Source organism: Symphalangus syndactylus, chromosome 13 (assembly GCF_028878055.3).
Source record: "Symphalangus syndactylus isolate Jambi chromosome 13, NHGRI_mSymSyn1-v2.1_pri, whole genome shotgun sequence".
Taxonomy (NCBI): Eukaryota; Metazoa; Chordata; class Mammalia; order Primates; family Hylobatidae; genus Symphalangus; species Symphalangus syndactylus.
Genome location: NC_072435.2, coordinates 127388541 through 127406814, shown reverse-complemented (window position 1 = coordinate 127406814; position 18274 = coordinate 127388541). Strand labels below are relative to the sequence as shown.

General features: G+C 53.8%; 1 protein-coding gene and 1 non-coding gene across 4 annotated transcripts in view; both read right to left on the bottom strand.

Annotated features, from left to right (window-relative positions):
• The window catches only part of MMP17 (matrix metallopeptidase 17), a 28307-nt gene extending 21393 nt beyond the window's left edge, over positions 1-6914 (bottom strand). For 2 of the 3 annotated variants that reach the window (XM_055237827.2, XM_055237826.2), the window contains exon 1: positions 1357-1624. In XM_055237827.2, coding sequence (XP_055093802.1) covers positions 1357-1527 — 171 coding nt within the window. In that variant the 5' untranslated portion in view covers positions 1528-1624. Of the gene's footprint in view, positions 1-1356; positions 1625-6843 lie in introns of those variants that run through there. The other variant, XM_063614797.1, reaches the window with a different exon arrangement.
• A 1326-nt stretch (positions 6915-8240) lies between these two features.
• Positions 8241-8344, bottom strand: LOC129461293 (U6 spliceosomal RNA). Its single transcript, XR_008650451.1, has one exon. It is a non-coding gene; the product is annotated as a U6 spliceosomal RNA (small nuclear RNA).
• Between the last annotated feature and the right edge of the window lie 9930 nt (positions 8345-18274).

The window sequence follows — 18274 nt, the reverse complement described above, 5'->3', positions numbered from 1 at the left end:
GACATCCTCAGCTACAAAGGGGTCTTGAGGACGTGGAGGGGGGGCACCCCAAGTTCACAAGCAGCCTGGCTGGAAGGAAGCCACTCTGGGGACCTGCAGGCACCTGGATGCGGGCAGCAGGGACAGTGGCCAGCACCCTCCCAGATGGCTTCGGGGCCTGGGGCAAACGGTGGCCAAATCGGCTTCCCATCCAGACCCCCTGGCCAAGTCCTGCCAACCTCAGGGGCTGCGGGTGCCACTCAAGTGGCCCCTCCATATGTCTCGACTGCCTGAAATCCACCTGCGCTGACTTGCTTGAACCCCAAGGTTTTGGAGCTCCTGAATGTCCACTGCGCTGGGCGAGGGGCCCTGCCAGGACCCCACTGGGAGACTGTCCGCGGACGAGGGCCAGGCCGAGTACTTGCGCGGGGCGAGGAGGCCTCGGCCCCTGGCCCGACTCCCTGGGTAGGAGTCCATTGAAGGCAGCGGTGAGGCAGGAAGGAGCCTCAGAAGGAACCGCCGAACCCAGCCCGAGTCCACCCGGCCGCCCCAGCGGGGGGGCGCTGACCCCACGACGTGTGCTCTAAATCTTCCGGGTCCACAGGAGACGCGAGTCCTGGCTGCGGAACAGGGGAGGGGGCTGTGGGAAGAGGCCACGTCGCTGCCCCCAGGCAGGGTTTCTAAGCTGAGCTGGGTACAGCTACGGGGTGTGGGGTGAGGAGGGCTCTCCCCGCGCCCCCGGCTCAGCACTTTACCAGGGCAAGGCAGGGAGAGCCTGGCCGACCTGGGGTGGAGGGGAAGGAGGCTGGGGGCCAGGTCCTTGCCCAGTGGGGAGCTGAGGCCGGCATCCCTGTGCCCCCAACACCCTCAACCGAGCAAACTCGGGGGCTCAAGGCTTTCCGGGTGCTCCCACTCCGTAGCCCCTGCCCTTCCTCGCTTTGTGGGTTCGTGCTCCTGCCCCTGCCACTCCCATCCGGAACGCGCGCAGCGCGCAGTGCTCGGGGCGGCCGCGATACCTGCTCTCGCCCACCCCGGCTGCTCTGGGGCTGCTGCAAGCCGGCGACCCGGGCTCCGGGTGGGCGATCCCCTCACAACTCCACGGGCTCCTGCGTCTGCGGCGCGCTCCCAGCGCACGGAGCCGGGACGGCAGCCGGCGCCTCCCCAGGACTCGCGTGCGCTTGCCCGGCCGCTCAGCCCGCGTCCCTGCCTCAGTCTCCCCACCCAGGAAATGGGTCCAGGGCGCCAGGGCTCCCGCGCGACGCCGACGCGCACTGCTGGGGTCTTCCCGGTCCCCGCCACCCAGCCCGCGGAGATCCCCGGCTCCAGCCCAGGAGCTCCGCGCCCGTCCCGGCCCCGCTTCCTCGGCCGCGCGCTCACCACTCCCAGGCTGAGGTCCTCGGCGCGCGGCGCGGGTGCGGGCGCGGCGCAGCCCCCGCGGGTCCCTAGCGCCAGCAGCAGCAGCAGCAGCAGCAGCAGCGGCAGCGGCAGCGGCGGGAGTCCGGACCCTGGGGGCGGCGGGCCGGGTCCCCGGGCTGCGCGGCGCCGCATGGCGCTCACATGGGCCCGCGGGCGGCGTGCAGAGTCCCGCGCCCTCCGCTCCGCGCTCCGCAGCCCGGCGCCCTCCTCTCCCCTCTCTCCGCTGCGCCCCCGCCGGACTGAGCTCCGCGCGGCACCCTCAAGCGGCGGGGCGGGGCTATGCAAATATATGCTAACGAGGCCGGCCGCCTTAAAGGGCCCGCGCCGCCCCGGACGCTGCCACCCCCGGCCCGCCCCGCGGTGTCCGCGAGGGGACTGGGTCCGCGGCATCACCGGGAAGGCGTTTCCCCGAGTGTCTCGGGACGCTCCTGGGGCGGCGGGGACGCGCGGGGTGGGCGCGGGGGCGGGGGTCCGGGGCGCCTGCGGGGAGCTGACCCTGACTCCCCTCTCCGGTCGCGCTCCGGGGCCAACCCCCCACGGCGCCGAGGCCTAGGTTCAGACCCGGGTTCAGGCCCCGGAGTCGCCGTCGCAGCGCAGCAGGTGGGCGCTTGGTGGAGCCCGCGGACCGCGGGAGAGGGAGGGTGGGGCTTGGGGGGCGCTGGGGACTGGAGGGCGAGGGCGAGCGTTGGGGGGGGCCTGGGGTCCTCGGCGGAGGCTCTGCAGTCCCTGCGGGCCTGGGAGGGAGAATGTTAACTTATAACCTTTGTTGGAGTGCAGCGTGTGCCTGGCACATACCCAGGAGTTACATGAATAATTTCATTTACTCACAACCTTTATGAGATGAAAACTATGATTTCCATTTCGCAGACAAAGAAACTGAGGCCCAAAGAAATGAAGTAACATATGGGAGGTCCTGGAGCGGGCAAGTGGCAGAGCCAGGGTCAGAGCCCGAGCAGGCGCTGGTGTGGACTGAACTCGTGCAAGCTACGTACAGGCTGCCCCGCGTGTGGGAGATCTTGGGAGAGGGCAGGGGGTGAGGTTCAAGGGTAACCCTTGCCTTTATTCAGCTTCTCCTCGTGCTGGACAGCATGGCTTCCCCTCCTTCCCAGGCCCTCCTGCTCCACCACCCCAAATCCCAGCTGGTACTGTCAGGACTGAGGTCTCATTCTATGGACAGGGAAACTGAGGCTCGGCCTCTTTTACCAGAACCGGTCTCAGGGAAGTGGTGCCCCTCCCCTCCTATGAGGGCTGCCCCCACCCCCCTCCCCGGCTCCTTCCCTGGGTACTCTGGCCCATCCTGTCCCTGCTGCCCTCAGAGCCTCCCTGGCGCGGTCTGAACAGGGAGATTCCACACCTGCTTCAGATGACCTTGGTTCAGACTGGTGGGATCACCTACAGGAGGAGCCCTGGAGTGCGGGGACTTTCACAGCACATTCCGGATTGTTTTTTCTTTTCTTTTTTGCTCTGTTGCCCCGGCTGGAGTGCAGTGGCACTTTCTTGGCTCACTGTAACCTCCGCCTCCTAAATTCAAATGATTCTCCTGTCCCAGCCTCCTGAGTAGATGGGATTTCAAGCGTGCACAACCGTGCCCAGCTAATTTTTGTATTTTTAGTAGAGACGGGCTTTCACCATGTTGGCCACGCTGGTCTTGAACTCCTGACTTCAGGTGATCAGCCCGCCTTGGCCTCCCAAAGTGCTGGGATTACAGGCGTGAGCCACTGCGCCTGGCCTCATGCGGGATTTTGACCAAGTGCACCAGGACAACTTGGTTTCCAGAGCAGAGACCCAGCCAAAGCGGCTGTAAGTCAAGGAAAGGAAGCGTATGGGTATGGGCTCAGGAAACGGTGGCGTCCCAGCGTGTGCCAAAGTCAGGCAGGGCTGGACCAAGTCTCACAGCAACAGCGTCAGAACGCGGTTTCTCTCACTCCATCTCTGTGTGGGGCAAAGACGGCCCAGGGCAGGTCCCGTGCATCCTTCCCGCTCAGCAGGCCCAGCCAGAGACAGACTCCTTCTCGACCAACGGTCCCAGCGCCACCTCTCTCTGGATTCTGGGTCAGGAACTGATCGTGGGGCCAGGGGCAGGGAAGTGAGCTGAAGCCCTGGGCTGGAAGGGAATCTCTACAGGAAATCAGAGGTGCTGCAGTCAGAGGAAGGGAGGGAGGATGGCAGGCAAAGCTGGGTCGAGGGCTCAGAAGAGGCAATGCGGCCAATGTCCCCGCTGCATCACGGGGCTCATACACATCTGAGACCTGGAACAGGACACTGTCGAGGGGCTGTAGCTCGGTGCTGGCAAGAGGCTTCACCGCGGGGCTTGCCGGCAGTGAAGGGAGACGGCTTGTTTATGGAGCCTGGGCAACAGTGGCTTGGGGTGTACAGACGTGAGAAGGGCCTTACAGGCAGGCCACGGTTGTCCCCAGAAAGGCCTGGTGGCAGCTGGTGAACTGGAGATGCTTGGTTAGACATTGGGAATTTGGCCTTCCTCAAAGCACCATGGCTGCTGTGTTCTCTTCAAGCCTGCCACCCCATTCGGACGTCTGAAAGTGGCTGAGATCCAAGCCCCCGCAAGAAATCGCTCTTCTCCCATCAGCTTTGCAACGCTGAAAATCATGACGGCACGGTGGCTCACACCTGTAATCCCAGCACTTTGGGAGGCCGAGGCAGGCGGATCGCTTGAGCTCGGGAGTTTGAGACCAGCCTGACGAATATGGTGAAACCCACGTTTGTACTAAAAATATAAAAAATAGCTGTGCATGGTGGTGTGTGCCCGCGGTCCCAGCTACTTGGGAGGCTGAGGTGGAAGGATCACTGAAGCACAAGAATTCCAGCGAGACAGAGGGAGACCCTGCCAAGAAAAAAGAAAGAAAGAGAGAGAGAGAAAGAAAAAGAGAAAGAGAAAGAAAGGGGAGGGAGAGAAGGAAGAAGGAAGGAAGAAAGGAAAAAGAAAAATCACGTATTATGTGTGGAGGAGGGTGTGGGGAGTGGGCACTCGGGTTCCTGGTACAGTCCCTCAGGAGGGCCACCAGGTAGCAGCTATTACGATTCAAGAAGCACTTGTTCTGCGGACAGAATTCTTGGTGTCTGCTCTAGAAGAACACTCCCCTCTTTGCACGGGAAGGCTAATGTAAGCATGGTGTTGCAGCATGATTTGTAATAGGAAAGAATTCAGAAACTGCCCACGTGCCCACCCATGGCCGACTGGCTGATCCAGGGCCATGTGTCCTAGGACATGGGTAGGGGCTGGAGTCCCACCTGCACCCTGTTTATGGGTCCATGGCCTCACAGTGGGGCCATAGCCCATGAAGAATCAGGCACCTTTCCAAGACGCACAAAGCTGCTGTGTAAGCTGGTGGCTGCCCTGGGCTGACCACACTGGGATATGTCCCAAAGACAGAACTCTGCCTTGAAGCCAGGAAGAAGGAATTTGATCCAAGTGTATCAGCAGGGCCACTCAGACATATTGTTGGATTTTTTTTCTTTTTTGAGATGGGGTTTTGCTCTGTCACCCAGGCTGGAATGCAGTGGTGCGATCTCGGCTCACTGCAATCTCCGCCTCCCAGATTCAAGCGATTCTTCTGCCTCAGCCTTCCAAGTAGCTGGGATTACAGGCACCTGCCACCACGCCCAGCTACTTTTTGTATTTTTAGTAGAGACGGGGTTTCGCCTTGTTGGCCAGGCTGGTCTCAAATGCCACACCTGACTTCAGGTGATCCACCCACCTTGGCCTCCCAAAGTGCTGAGATTGCAGGTGTGAGCCACCGTGCCCGGCCTCAGACATATTGTTGAGCAAATTAAACAATTTATGAGAAACAAGAAAAGCAGAAAGCAGAAAAGACCCACAATAACCATATACTGTATTTATGTTTACCACGTGCACACACACACGTTGCATTACATCGTCTGAGCCCCTTGATCCAGCCTTGCCTGCTATCCATCTCCCTTACCCTGCAATTTCCTTTAGAAAAGCCACCTTTGTTCCTGTCAGCCCGGGGTTTAGTGACGCTGCCCCATGCCTGGAGCATTAAACCCAGGCTGAGCCCATCAGCTCATTTCCAGCCCCTGGCTGGAGACTCAGGTAGTGGTGTCTGTGGACCATGAAGATGGGCAAATGACAGGCGGGCACTATTGTTGGAGCTCTTTGGGGCACACACTTGGGGGTCCTAGCTGACATGAGGGTTCTAGGAAAGCCAGAGGTGCCCAGCCCTGGTTTGTAGCCATCCGGGTGCAGATACTGATGGGCAGCTTTCAGGTGGCCCTGCCCACGGTTGCTCCTGTGGGAACCCAGGACCCTTGCGTCAGGCAGTGAGGAGGGGGTGCTGTGCCCCTGGTTGCATCGCTCAGGGTGAATTGCATTCAAGGCTCTTTGCGTGTAAGTGACAGGAAGCCCAATGCAGACAGGCCTGAGCACAAAGCACAGTGTTTGGCTTATGTCACCCATGTCAGAGATGGGCCCTCCCTGGACCCTACGCCAGCCCCAGCCTGGTTGTTCTCCTCAGCCCAGCGTCTTCGAAGTCCTGGTTCCATGTCCTCATGCACTGGTACCTGGCTTCCCTGCTGCCACGAACACCACCAGTGGAGGTCCTCAGCCCCTTGTTGTTGACTTTTAAATGTTAATTAATTAATTAACATTTGCCTGTCATTTGCCCGTCTTCATGGTCCACAGACACCACTACCTGAGTCTCCAGCCAGGGGCTGGAAATGAGCTGATGGGCCCAGCCTGGGTTTAATGCTCCAGGCATGGGGCAGCGTCACTAAACCCTGGGCTGACAGGGACAAAGGTGGCTTTTCTAAAGGAAATTGCAGGGTAAGGGAGATGGATAGCAGGCAAGGCTGGATCAAGGGGCTCAGACGATGTAATGCAACTTGTGTGTGTGCACGTGGTAAACAATATTATTAATTAATAATAATAAATTAATTAATTATTTTTGAGATGGAGTCTCACTCTGTCGCCCAGGCTGGAGTGCAGTGGCGCGATCTCTGCTTACTGCAGCCTCCACCTCCTAGGTTCAAGCGATTCTCCTGCCTCAGACTCCTGAGTAGCTGGGATTACAGGCACCTGCCACCACACCTGGCTAATTTTTGTATTTTTAGTAGAGACGGGGTTTCGCCATGTTTGCCAGGCTGGTCTCCAACTCCTTATCTCAAGTGATCTGCCCACCTCAGCCTCCCACAGTGCCGGGCTCACAGGTATGAGCCACTGTGCTTGGCCCACATTCTGTGCATTCCCCTGTGGCGGGCGCCTGGGCTGCCTTCGCGCTTCCATGGTGAACATGCCACACCCCCTTCCTGGCTGTGCCCCCTTCCTGGCTGCACCCCCTTCCTGGTAAACAATGCTCTTCCCTTTCTCAGCACCTCTTCGGCAGCATTTCAGCCCTGTATGAGTCTGTTCTCACACTGCTGCAAAGAACTACCTGAGACCGAGTAATTTATAAAGAGGTTTAACTGACTCACAGTTCCACAGGCTGTACTGGAAGCGTGGCTGGGGAGACCTCAGGAAACTCTCAAGGTGGAAGGTGAAGGGGACGCAGGTACGTCTCACGTGGCCAGAGCGGGAGAGAGAGAGCGAAGAGGGAAGTGCTACACACTTTTATACAACCAGATCTCGTGAGAACTCAACTACCACGAGAGCAGCAAGGGGGAAATCTGCCCCCATGAGCCAATCGCCTCCCACTAGGCTCTCCTCCAACACACGGGGAGATTTGGGCGGGGACACAGAACCAAACCACATCGACCCCACGCCCTGTAGCCCCGCATGGGTGGGTTCTGGGCCCCCTGCTCTCAGCGTCCCCGAAGCTGATCTCCAGCACTAGAGCTGTACTCACCAGCTCCTCGTTGCTGTCCGAGCGCTGCCTAGGTTTGTCCCCTCCAGCCCAGCGCAGGTGCCCAGGCAGCCCAGGCGCAGGCCGGGCACTCACACCAGAGTCCAAGCCCAGCCGCCTCTCCACATGCTGTCCACCTAGAAGCCTGGGTGCCTTATATATGTATTTATTTATTCCAGGACAGCTGAAAATGCCTTTATCCCAGAAGTGCTCATTCTGAACAATAACGAGAAAACAAAATTAATCTCTTCATCTTGACTTTATTAAAGTTAACAAATATTGCCTTTGTAAATTTTTCAAATTCCTTAATTTCAGCTATTTGTTGCAGGGAAAATAATCTACTGTCACTTGGTACGGCATTTGGGGAAATTAGCTTTGAAGCCCCATCCTGGGAAACCCTGCGGCAGAGGGACCATGGGAGGCAGTGCCCACCCGGGGCTCTGCAGATGACGCTGCATGCCCTGTCACCCACCTGTGTGCAACTGAGTTCGGCTTCTGAGGCCTCACTGCACCTGAGGTGCTTTCCCACTGGACCCATGGGCTGTGGTGTGCGAGCAGGTTGGGCAGGTGGGTGGAGCCTTAGGCAGCTCGGCCACACCCCGGCAGGCTGGGGGCAGTTGTCCTTGCAGCAGATGCAGGCAGAACAGAACACAGGTGATCCTAGTTGACAGCCATCATTTTTTTTTTTTGAGACGGAGTCTCACTGTCACCCAGGCTGGAGTGCAGTGCTGCGATCTCGGCTCAGTGCAATCTCTGCCTCCCAGGTTCAAGCGATTCTCTTGCCTCAGGCTCCTGAGTAGCACGTGCCATCACACCCGGCTAATTTTTGTATTTTTAGTAGAGATGGGGTTTCACTATGTTGTCCAGACTGGTCTTGAACCCCTGACCTCAGGTGATCCACCCACTTCGGCCCCACAAAGTGTTGGGATTACAGGCGTGAGCCAACGCACCCAGCCCCTAGATGACATCTTTTGAGGCACAGTTTTTTTGTGTGTGTTATTGTTTATTTTTTATTTCTATTTATAATATGAAAATACAGAACACTTCACGAAGTTTTGTGTCATCCTTGAGCAGAGGCCGTGCTAATCTCTGTGTGGTTCCAATTTTAGTATAGGTGCTGCTGAAGTGAGCACTCTGTTGCTTTTTAAAAATAAAGTTCTAGGGGCCGGGCGCGGTGGCTCACGCTTGTAATCCCAGCACTTTGGGAGGCCGAGGCGGGCGGGTCACGAGGTCAGGAGATTGAGACCACGGTGAAACCCCGTCTCTACTAAAAATACAAAAAATTAGCCGGGCGTCGTGGCAGGCGCCTGTAGTCCCAGCTACTCGGAGAGGCTGAGACAGGAGAATGGCGTGAACCCGGGAGGCAGAGCTTGCAGTGAGCTGAGATTGCGCCACTGCACTCCAGCCTGGGCGACAGAGGGAGACTCCGTCTCAAAAAAAAAAAATAAATAAAGTTCTAAATTTTTAGAAGTTAAACTTACAGAAAATCTATAAAGAAAGGACAGTTCCCACGTATCTTTTCATTTTTTATTTTATTTTTTATTTTTGAGACAGAGTTTTGCTCTTGTCGCCCAGGCTGGAGTGCAATGGCATGATCTCGGCTCACCACAACCTCCACCTCCTGAGTTCAAGCGATTCTCCTGCCTCAGCCTCCCGAGTAACTGGGATTACAGGAATGCACCACCATGCCCAGCTAATTTTGTATTTTTAGTAGAGACGGAGTTTCTCCATGTTGATCAGGCTGGTCTCGAACTCCCGACCTCAGGTGATCCACCAGCCTTGGCCTCCCAAAGTGTTGGGATTACAGGCGTGAGCCACTGCGCCCCGCCCCACGTATGTTTTTAAAAGATAAATGTTATTGTGTGCATTTAAGGTGTACATTGTGATGTTGTAGGGTACGTATCTGCAGTAAATTGGTGACCACAGCGGAACGCGTGAGTTTCGCATCATCTCACAAGCACCCGTCTTCCGCCCGCAGCCAGAGCAGCCGTGATCCACATATTAGCAAACGCCTGGAGCATAATTATTCTCTGCAGTCCTCAGGTGCACACAAGCCCTTTTGAAGGGGCTCACCCTGTCACCCACTGTTTTAATCTCTGTCTTTATATATTTGATCCCCGCCTTTTTATTTATTTATTTTTTTGAAACAGGTTCTTGCTGTCTTGCCCAGGCTGGAGTGCAGTGGTACGATCACGGCTCACTGCAGCCTCAACCTCCTGGGCTCAAGCAATCCTCCCGCCTTAGCTTCCCAGATAGCTGGGACCACAGGTGCACACCACCACACTGAGCTAATTTTAAAAAATTTTTGTAGAGATGGGGTTTTGCTATGTTACCCAGGCTGGTCTCAAACTCCTGAGCTCAAGTGATCCTCCCACCTTGACCTCCCAAAATGCTGAGATTACAGGTGTGAGCCACTGCACCCAATACCCCCGCCTGCCTTTATTTATTTATTTTTAAGATTCTGCATATTACTGAGATCCTGTGATGTTTCTTTCTGTGTCTGGCTTGTCTTCCCGGCATCGTGACCCCCAGTCCATCCATGTGGCAAATGCAGGATCTCCTCTGTTTTTAAGGCCAAACAATAGTCCATCATCTCGTTCCACATGATCGTATACACCACAGCCTTCTTATCCGTCCGGCCACTGATGGATGCCCAGGTAGTTCCCCACGTCGGCCGCTGTGGGTAGTGCTGCGGTGGACGTGTGAGTGTGGATGCCTGGATGGGTGGTGAGCTTGATTCCTTTGGGTACAGGCCCAGGGGAAGGACTGCCAGGCCCTGTGGCAGTTCTATTTTTAATTTCCATAATGGCTGAAGTGCCCATACACCTTACACCCACTCTCCTCTGTAATTAACATTTTATCTTATCATGGTACATTGGTCACAGTGAATGAACCGTAATGATACATTGTCATTAAGCATAATCCGAACGTTATTCAGGTTCCCTGAGTTTTTCTCTAATGTCCTTTTTTCTGTGCCAGGGCCCCGTCTGGATCTCATGTGACATTTATTTATTTATAAAATGTATTGTTATTATTATTATTTTGATAGAGTCTCACTCTTGTTGCCCAGGCTGGAGTGCAATGGTGCGATCTCGGCTCATGCAACCTCTGCCTCCCAGGTTCAAGCGATTCTCCTGCCTCAGCCTCCCCAGTAGCTGGGATTACAGGCACCCGCCACCACGCCCAGCTAATTTTTTGTATTTTTAGTAGAGATGGGGTTTCACCATGTTGGCCAGGCTGGTCTTGAACTCCTGACCTCAGGTGATCCGCCTGCCTCAGCCTCCCACAGTGCTGGGATGACAGGCGTGAGCCCCCGCACTGGGCCCTCAACTGGGGTTTTGTGTTGAGCATGTTCTTACTTTCTGCAACTATAAGGTTGTGTGTTTCCTGCCCCAGTCCTTGTTTTGTGTTTTTTTCTTTGGTTGGTTTGTTTTTGAGGCATGGCCTCGCTTTGTTGCCCAGGCTAGAGTGCAGCGGCGTGATCATAGCTCACTGCAGCCTCGACCTCCTGGGTTCAAGCAGTCCTCCCACCTCGGCCTCCTGAGTAGCTGGGACCACAGTGCATGCCACCACGCCTGGGTAATTTTTTATTTTTAGTAGGGACAAGGTTGCCCAGGCTGGTCTCAAACTCTTGGGCTCAAGTGATCCTCCTGTCTTGGCCTCCCAAAGTGCTGGGATTACAGGCGTGAGCCACCGTGCCTGGCCCTGGGTTCCTTGTATTGGAGAATGGAATTAGCACCACCAAATCTATGAAACGGAAAGAGGCTCTCTAGAGGATATGTATATTTATTTGGGAGGGAATGTGTGTGCCATATTAAACTATGCTTATATTAAGGGGGTAAAGGAAGAAAAAGGGTTTTAAAGGAAAATGAGGATGACATAATTGTTTTGAAATGATTACCCTTCGCTACGAGGATGAATGACAAGATGATGCCAGTCCGGGGTTGGACAGGCAGTTGCTGGGCAGATTTCCTGGCAGAAGTATTTTCTGGGCAAAGTTGTGTTTTTTGCAGTCTTTCGTGGTAGTTTTTATCAGGCATACAAGGCTGAGAACCCTCCCTTCATAATCTTCCCTGGCTGTATTTGTCAGGTGATTTTTTTTTTTACACTAATAACTCCATTTTGATTCTGAAAACTTTCCTATTTCCCCTTTTTAAAAATATTAAAAAAAATTTTTTTTTGAGATGGTGTCTCGCTCTGTTGCCCAGGCTGGAGTGCAGTGGCATGATCTAGGCTCACTGCAACCTCCGCCTCCCGGGTTCAAGCAATCCTCCTGCCACAGCCTCCTGAGTAGCTGGGATTACAGGTGTGTGCCATCACGCCCAGCTAATTTTTGTATTTTCAGTAGAAATGGGGTTTCACCATATTGTTCAGGCTGGTCTCAAACTCCTGACCTTGTGATCTGCCCACCTCAGCCTCCCAAAGTGCTGGGATTACAGGCGTGAGCCACCATGCCCAGCCTCTTAACTTTTTAAAAAATAAATAAAGATGGAGTCTCCCTCTGTTCCCCAGGCTGGTCTTAAACTCCTGGGCTCAAGGGATCCTCCTGCCTTGGCCTCCCAAAATGTTGGGATTACAGGTGTGAGTCACTGCACCTAGGCACTTTTTTTTTTTTTTTTTTTTTTTTGAGACAGGGGACTCTGTTGTCCAGGCTGGAGTGCAGTGGCATAATCATAGCTCACTGCGGCCTCCACCTCCCAGGCTCAAGCAATCCTCCACCTCCATCTCACAAGTAGCTAGGACCACAGGTGTGCACCCCCAGACCCAGCTAATTTTTAAGGTTTTTTTGCAGAGGCAGGGGTCTCACTATGTTGCTCAGCCTGGTCATCAACTCCTGGCCTCAAAAGATCGTCTTGCCTCAGCCTTCCACTGCACTGGGATTACACGTGTGAGACACTGTTCTTGGCTATATTTCCCCCTTTGATCAACATCTTTCTCAGGCAGCCAGATGTGGTGGCTCACGCCTGTCATCTCAGCACTTTGGGAAGCGAAGGCGAGTGGATCTTGAGTCAGGAGTTTGAGACCAGCCTGGCCAACATGGTGAAACCTCATCTCTACTAAAACTACAAAAATTGGCCAGGCATGGTGGTGTGCGCCTGTGGTCCCCTCTACTCGGGAGGCTGAGGCAGGAGAATCGCTTGAATCTGGGAGGTAGAGGCTGCAGTGAGTTGAGATTGCGCCACTGCACTCCAGCCTGGGTGACAGAGCGAGACTCTGTCTCAAAAAAAAAAAAAAAAAGAAAAGCCAGGCGAGATGGCTCATACCTGTAATCGCAGCACTTTGGGAGGCTGAGGCAAGCAGATCACCTGAGGTCAGGAGTTTGAGACCAGCCTGGCCAAAATGGTGAAACTCTGTCTCTACCGAAAATACAAAAATTAGCTGAGCTTGGTGGTGCACACCTGCAGTCCCAGCTACTTGGGAGTCTGAGGCAGGAGAATCGCTTGAACCCAGGAGGTGGAGCAGAGGTTGCAGTGAGCCAAGATCGCACCATTGCATTCCAGCCTGGGCAACAAAGTGAGACTTTATTAAAAAAAAAAAAAATCTTTCTCAGGCATCACTGATCAGTCTTCCTGTACTTAGCTTTTTTGTTTTTTGTTGTTTTTTTGAGACGGAGTCTCACTCTGTCACCTAGGCTGGAGTGCCGTGGCAGAATCTTGGCTCACTACAACCTCCGATCCACCTCCTGGGTTCAAGCGATTCTCCTACCTCAGCCTTCTGAGTAGATGGGATTACAGACACCCGCCATCACACCCGGCTAAGTTTTCTACTTTCAGTAGAGATGGGGTTTCACCATGTTGGTCAGGCTGGTCTCAAACTCCTGACCTCAGGTGATCTGCTCAGCCTCCCACAGTGCTGGGATTATAGGCATAAGCCACCGTGCCCGGCCCTGTACTTAGGTTTTGATGTCCCAGGGATGTCCTGGTTGCTGGTCTTGCCCCACACCGGGTGGGGTTACAGTAGGTGGTGACTAGGAGTCCATGTCAAAACCCTTTTAGCCACAGTTGAGCAATAAGGGAGGTGTGGAGGGCGTGGTTCCTGGGCTAAGTCTCCCTGGGGCCCGTTACTGAGTTCAGTTTTGTCTGCTTTGGAGTCTCTTGCTGTCATCTCGACGCGCTGGGCCAGCATGATTCTGCTAGGAGTTGTACTTCAAAATTTAACAAGCAACAAACGCAAAGCTTAAAAAGGGGAAATACAAGGTAAAATTAATAGTAATGTGGCAATCCCAGTTTGCATAATGGCTTTGTCTCGAACCCAGGCGTAAAGGCAACCAAGGGAATAAATCAGATGACCTCATGGTGGGTGAGAGCGGCTGCGACCCTGTGGCCTGTTTTCTTATTTTGTGCATGTGGGTCTCAGCTTTCCCGGAGGAGTTTCTCCAGGTGCAGCATGTGGTGTTAGCAGCAGCACACGCATTTCCTGACTTAACCGGCAGAGACTAAGGGATCTCCTGGGTCAGATTCTGTGGAGTTCCAGCAGAAGCCGTGGATCGTGGAAGTTCAGCGACACCACTGTCCTGCCCTGTGGGAGAGGTGGGCACTGAGATGGGTAAGAGCGTCGCTGTGACAGGAGTCCTGTTCTGGCATCTGGGGAAAGCCGTCTACTGCAGGAAACGTCCTATTCGCGACCTGGTTTGCAGTTTGAATGTCTCTATGGCACTGGGGAGTACAGTGAACTTTTTGTGTCACCCACACATCAGATGCAAGGTTCCTTTTGGAGAATTCATCTAGTTTTAGCTGATAGGACTTCAGGAACAGAGAAGTTTCCATTTTTAGTAATTCTATGGAAGAAAGTTAGATTAGATGAATCTAGAAGAATGTAGGTGTTACGTGCGTCCGTATAAGAGGCCACCTGAACAGGCTTACTGTGAGCAACAAGGCTGTTTATTCACTTGGGTGCAAGGGGGCTGAGTCTGAGAAAGGAGTCAGCAGAGGGTGGTGGGCTTATCATTGGTTCTTATAGGTTTGGGATAGGATAGGCGGTGGAGTCAGCAGCAATTTTTTCGGGCAGGGGATGGATGTTACAAAGTACATTCATAAGGGCGGGGAGGGTGTATTGTCACAGGGGCAGGGAGGAATGTTACAAAGTACATTCACGAGGACAGGGAATATCACAAAGTACATTATCACAAGGGTGGGGGAATGTCACGATGGCTTGACCATGGTGTGCCCAGCTCAGAGGACCTTACAGTAGGGTTTAGTGTAGTCTACAGGTAGATAATAAGAACTTGAAAATGATGTATAGGACTGCAATCTCTAGCAGCAGGTATATAATAGCAATTCTTCAGAAATAGAACTTTTTTTCCCTTCATTGGTCATATAGGAACCTCAGATTTAAAAACCTCCAGGGACTAGGAAGCCAAGACAGATTTTATTCACAGTATTAAGTCTTTGGGCCTGCCGGGATGTGACTGTTTTCACTTACTCACATAGGCTGGAATCCTGGATGCCAGGCATGCTATGTACATTTTCTTTTCTTTTCTTTTTTTTTTTTTTTTTTGAGACATAATCTCGCTCGTCACCCAGGCTGGAGTGCAGTGGCGTGATCTCAGCTCACTGCAACCTCTGCCTCCCAGGCTCAAGGGATTCTCCTGCTTCAGCCTCCTGAGTAGCTGGGATTACAGGCATGCGCCACCACATCCGGCTAATTTTTGTATTTTTAGTAGAGATGGGGGTTTCACCACGTTGGCCAGGCTGGTCTCAAACTCCTGACCTCAGGAGATCTGCCTGCCTCAGCCTCCCATAGTGCTGGGATTACAGGCGTGAGCCACAGCTCCTGGCCCTGTGTACATTTTCAAATATCACATTTTAGTCAATGCCTTGACCATGTGGGGCCAGGTGCGGTGGCTCATGCCTGTAATCCCAGCACTTTGGGAGGACAAGGTGGGTGGATTACCTGAGGTCAGGAGTTCAAGACCAGTCTGGCCAAGATGGTGAAACCCCATCTCTACTAAAAACTAAAAAAATTAGCTGAGTGCGGTGGCAGGCGCCTGTAACCCCAGCTACTCAGGAGGCTGAGGCAGGAGAATCGCTTGAACCCGGGAGGCAGAGGTTGCAGTGAGCTGAGATCGTGCCACTGCACTCCAGCCTGGGTGACAGAGTGAGACTCCATCTAAAAAAAAAAAAAGGCCAGGCACCATGGCTCACGCCTGTAATCCCAGCACTTTGGGAGGCTGAGGCGGGCGGATCACGAGGTCAGGAGATCGAGACCATCCTGGCTAACATGGCAAAACCCCGTCCCTACTAAAAATACAAAAATTAGCCGGGTGTGGTGGTGGGCGCCTGTAGTCCCAGCCACTCGGGAGGCTGAGGCAGGAGAACAGCGTGAACCTGGGAGGCGGAGCTTGCAGTGAGCCAAGATGGCACCATTGCACTCCAGCCTGGGCAATAAGAGCGAAACTCCGCCTCAAAAAAAACAAACAAACAAAAAAAAAACTGTCTTTTTTTTTTTTTTTTTTTGACGGAGTCTCTCTCTGTTGCCTGGGCTGGAGGGCAGTGGCGCCATCTCGGCTCACTGCAACCTCTGCCTCCCAGATTCACGGATTCACGCCATTCTCCTGCCTCAGCCTCCTGAGTAGCTGGGATTACAGGCGCCCGCCACCACGCCCGGCTACTTTTTTTTCTGTATTTTTTTTTAGTAGAGACGGGGTTTCACCATATTGGCCAGGCTGGTTTCGAACTCCTGACCTCACGTGATCCACCCGCCTTGGCCTCCCAAAGTGCTGGGATTACAGGCATGAGCCACCACACCCGGCCAAAAAAAATCCTGTCTTATACGTTGTTAGATTCCTTTGGGGGTTCAGTGCTATTTCGACCTAATATAGGTCTGTAGCAATGCCAATGTTAAACCCCATCCTGGGTGGCATGGGATCACTCTTCATGGTTCATTCACATCTTTGTAAAAACCATCAGTCATCATCTTTTTGTAGGTTTGACAAACGCTCTTTCAAATCCAGAAAAGTCAAGCACAAAAGGAAAGTAAGGGGCCACGTACTGTGCCTCGAATCACAAGACTGCGGGTGGACCGGCCTCATTAAGACCTGTGGATGTCTTCAGCAAGAAACTTGCAGAAGCCCCTAAAGATGTCGCCAGGGAGAAAACAAAGAAAGCTTCAGGCCCTCCTTCCTAAGCTGTCACGACTACTCTTCTAAATGGCCCCATGCCTGGATTTCCGTCACCACGACGGGGGGAGCCTGGGCGAGTGTGATTTACCTCACTGCACCTCCCGTCGGAGCCCAGGCTGCTGCGCCGTCCTTAGACTGCTGGGATGATGAGCGGACGGTGAACTCCCACCACCTGTGCCTGTGAAGGGAGCTCTGGCTGGGGGGCTCTGCTGGCTTCGGGCCGGGGGCTGCCGTAGTTCTGTGTTGAGGAGATCGTGTGGACTGCGGCAGAGCCGAGACTGAGCCCCACGCCAGGATGAGTGGAGTACCTGGAAAGCTTTCTGATTTCCGGCCTGGCGTGTCTTCCTTCCATTACACCGAAAGTTTTACCCAACAGCTCGTTTAAGTTTTTTTTTCTTTTTGAGGTGAGATCTTGCTCTGTCGCCCAGGCGATCCTCCCACCTCAGCCTCCCAAGGAGCTGGGACTACAGGCGCACACCACCACTTCCTGCTCTTTTTTTTTTTTTTTTAATTTTATAGAGATGGAGTTTTGCCACGTTGCCCAGGCTGGTCTCAAACTCCTGGGTTCAAGCGATCCACCTACCTCAGCCTCACAAAATGCTAGGATGACTGGTGTGAGCCATCATGCCTGGCCAAGTTTTGTTTTGTTTTGTTTTTTTAAACTTTAAATTTACTTTTATTTTTAGAGCTGGGATCTTGCTCTGTGGCCCAGGCTGGTCTCGAATTCTTAGCTTTGAGCCATCCTCCCACCTGGACCTTCCTAAGCAGTGGAATTACAGTTGTGAGCCACGGTGCCTGACCTCGCTGAGGTTTTTATCACAGAATGATAACAAAAGCGCCGTGCCTTTAGTTTTGTAGGTAGTGAGTGCTGTTGCTAGGACATGCCCCTGGTTAGTTTGGCGTCAGATACTGTATTTTTCCATGTTTCTACATTGAGCCTGGCCTTGTGTGACTTCTGCGAAATATCCACTTCTCCACCCTCTTTGTTCTCTGCCAGTTGTAATTTCTTGAGTCATTTCATTTTTGTTGCAGGAAATCGGTTTTTTTTTTTTTTATGGAGTCTTGCTCTGTCGCCCAGGCTGGAGTTCAGTGGCGCGATCTCGGCTCACTGCAATCTCCCTCTCCTGGGTTCAAGCGATTCTCCTGCCTCAGCCTCCCGAGTAGCTGGGATTACAGGCATGTGCCACCACACTTGGCTAATTTTTGTATTTTTAGTAGAGACGGGGTTTCACTATGTTGGCCAGGCTGGCCTCGAACTCCTGACCTCAGGTGATTCACCTGCCTTGGCCTCCCAAAATGCTGGGATTACAGGCGTGAGCCACGGCGCCCGGCCGCACAATTTTTCAAGAGCTGGCAGGACCTGCTGTACTGGAAAAGAAACCTGGGTTATTTCCAGGTTAGTAGGGGCATCAGCTGGCCTTGTTTCCATGGTCCTCTCACAACCCACGGCAGAATCCGTCCAAGGGGAAGACAGAGGTGGCTCGGCTCTGCAGAGTTTGAGATCCGAATCAACGGAAAATCGTCTGCAGTGCTTTCTCAAACTCTTTTTCAACATTTGACTTTCATGTTTCCCTAAGCTGCCCCCGCTGAATAGCTAATGAACTTGTAATTAAAGCAACTTTTCACATGGTGAAAAGCCGCATTCCACCACCCGCTCGGGCTCTCAGTCCGGGGCTGGAACCCAGCCCGGCGCAGCAGGTGTGCAATCCCTGACCCTCGTGTTTATGGAGGGGGAAGAACGGCTCGCCCTCCAGGACACCGCCCCTGTGCACCTTCTTGTGGGAACACCTTCTTGGGGGCTGACCTGGCCCCACGAGGGACAGCAGGGTGCTGGCTGCTTTCAGCCAGGGGAAGGGTGGCCGTATTGTGCTCAGTGAAAGCCCAATTCCCTGCAATTTGGATTCTGAAAGGAGTTGAAAAAAGGCGGAGGCAGCCTGTGCCT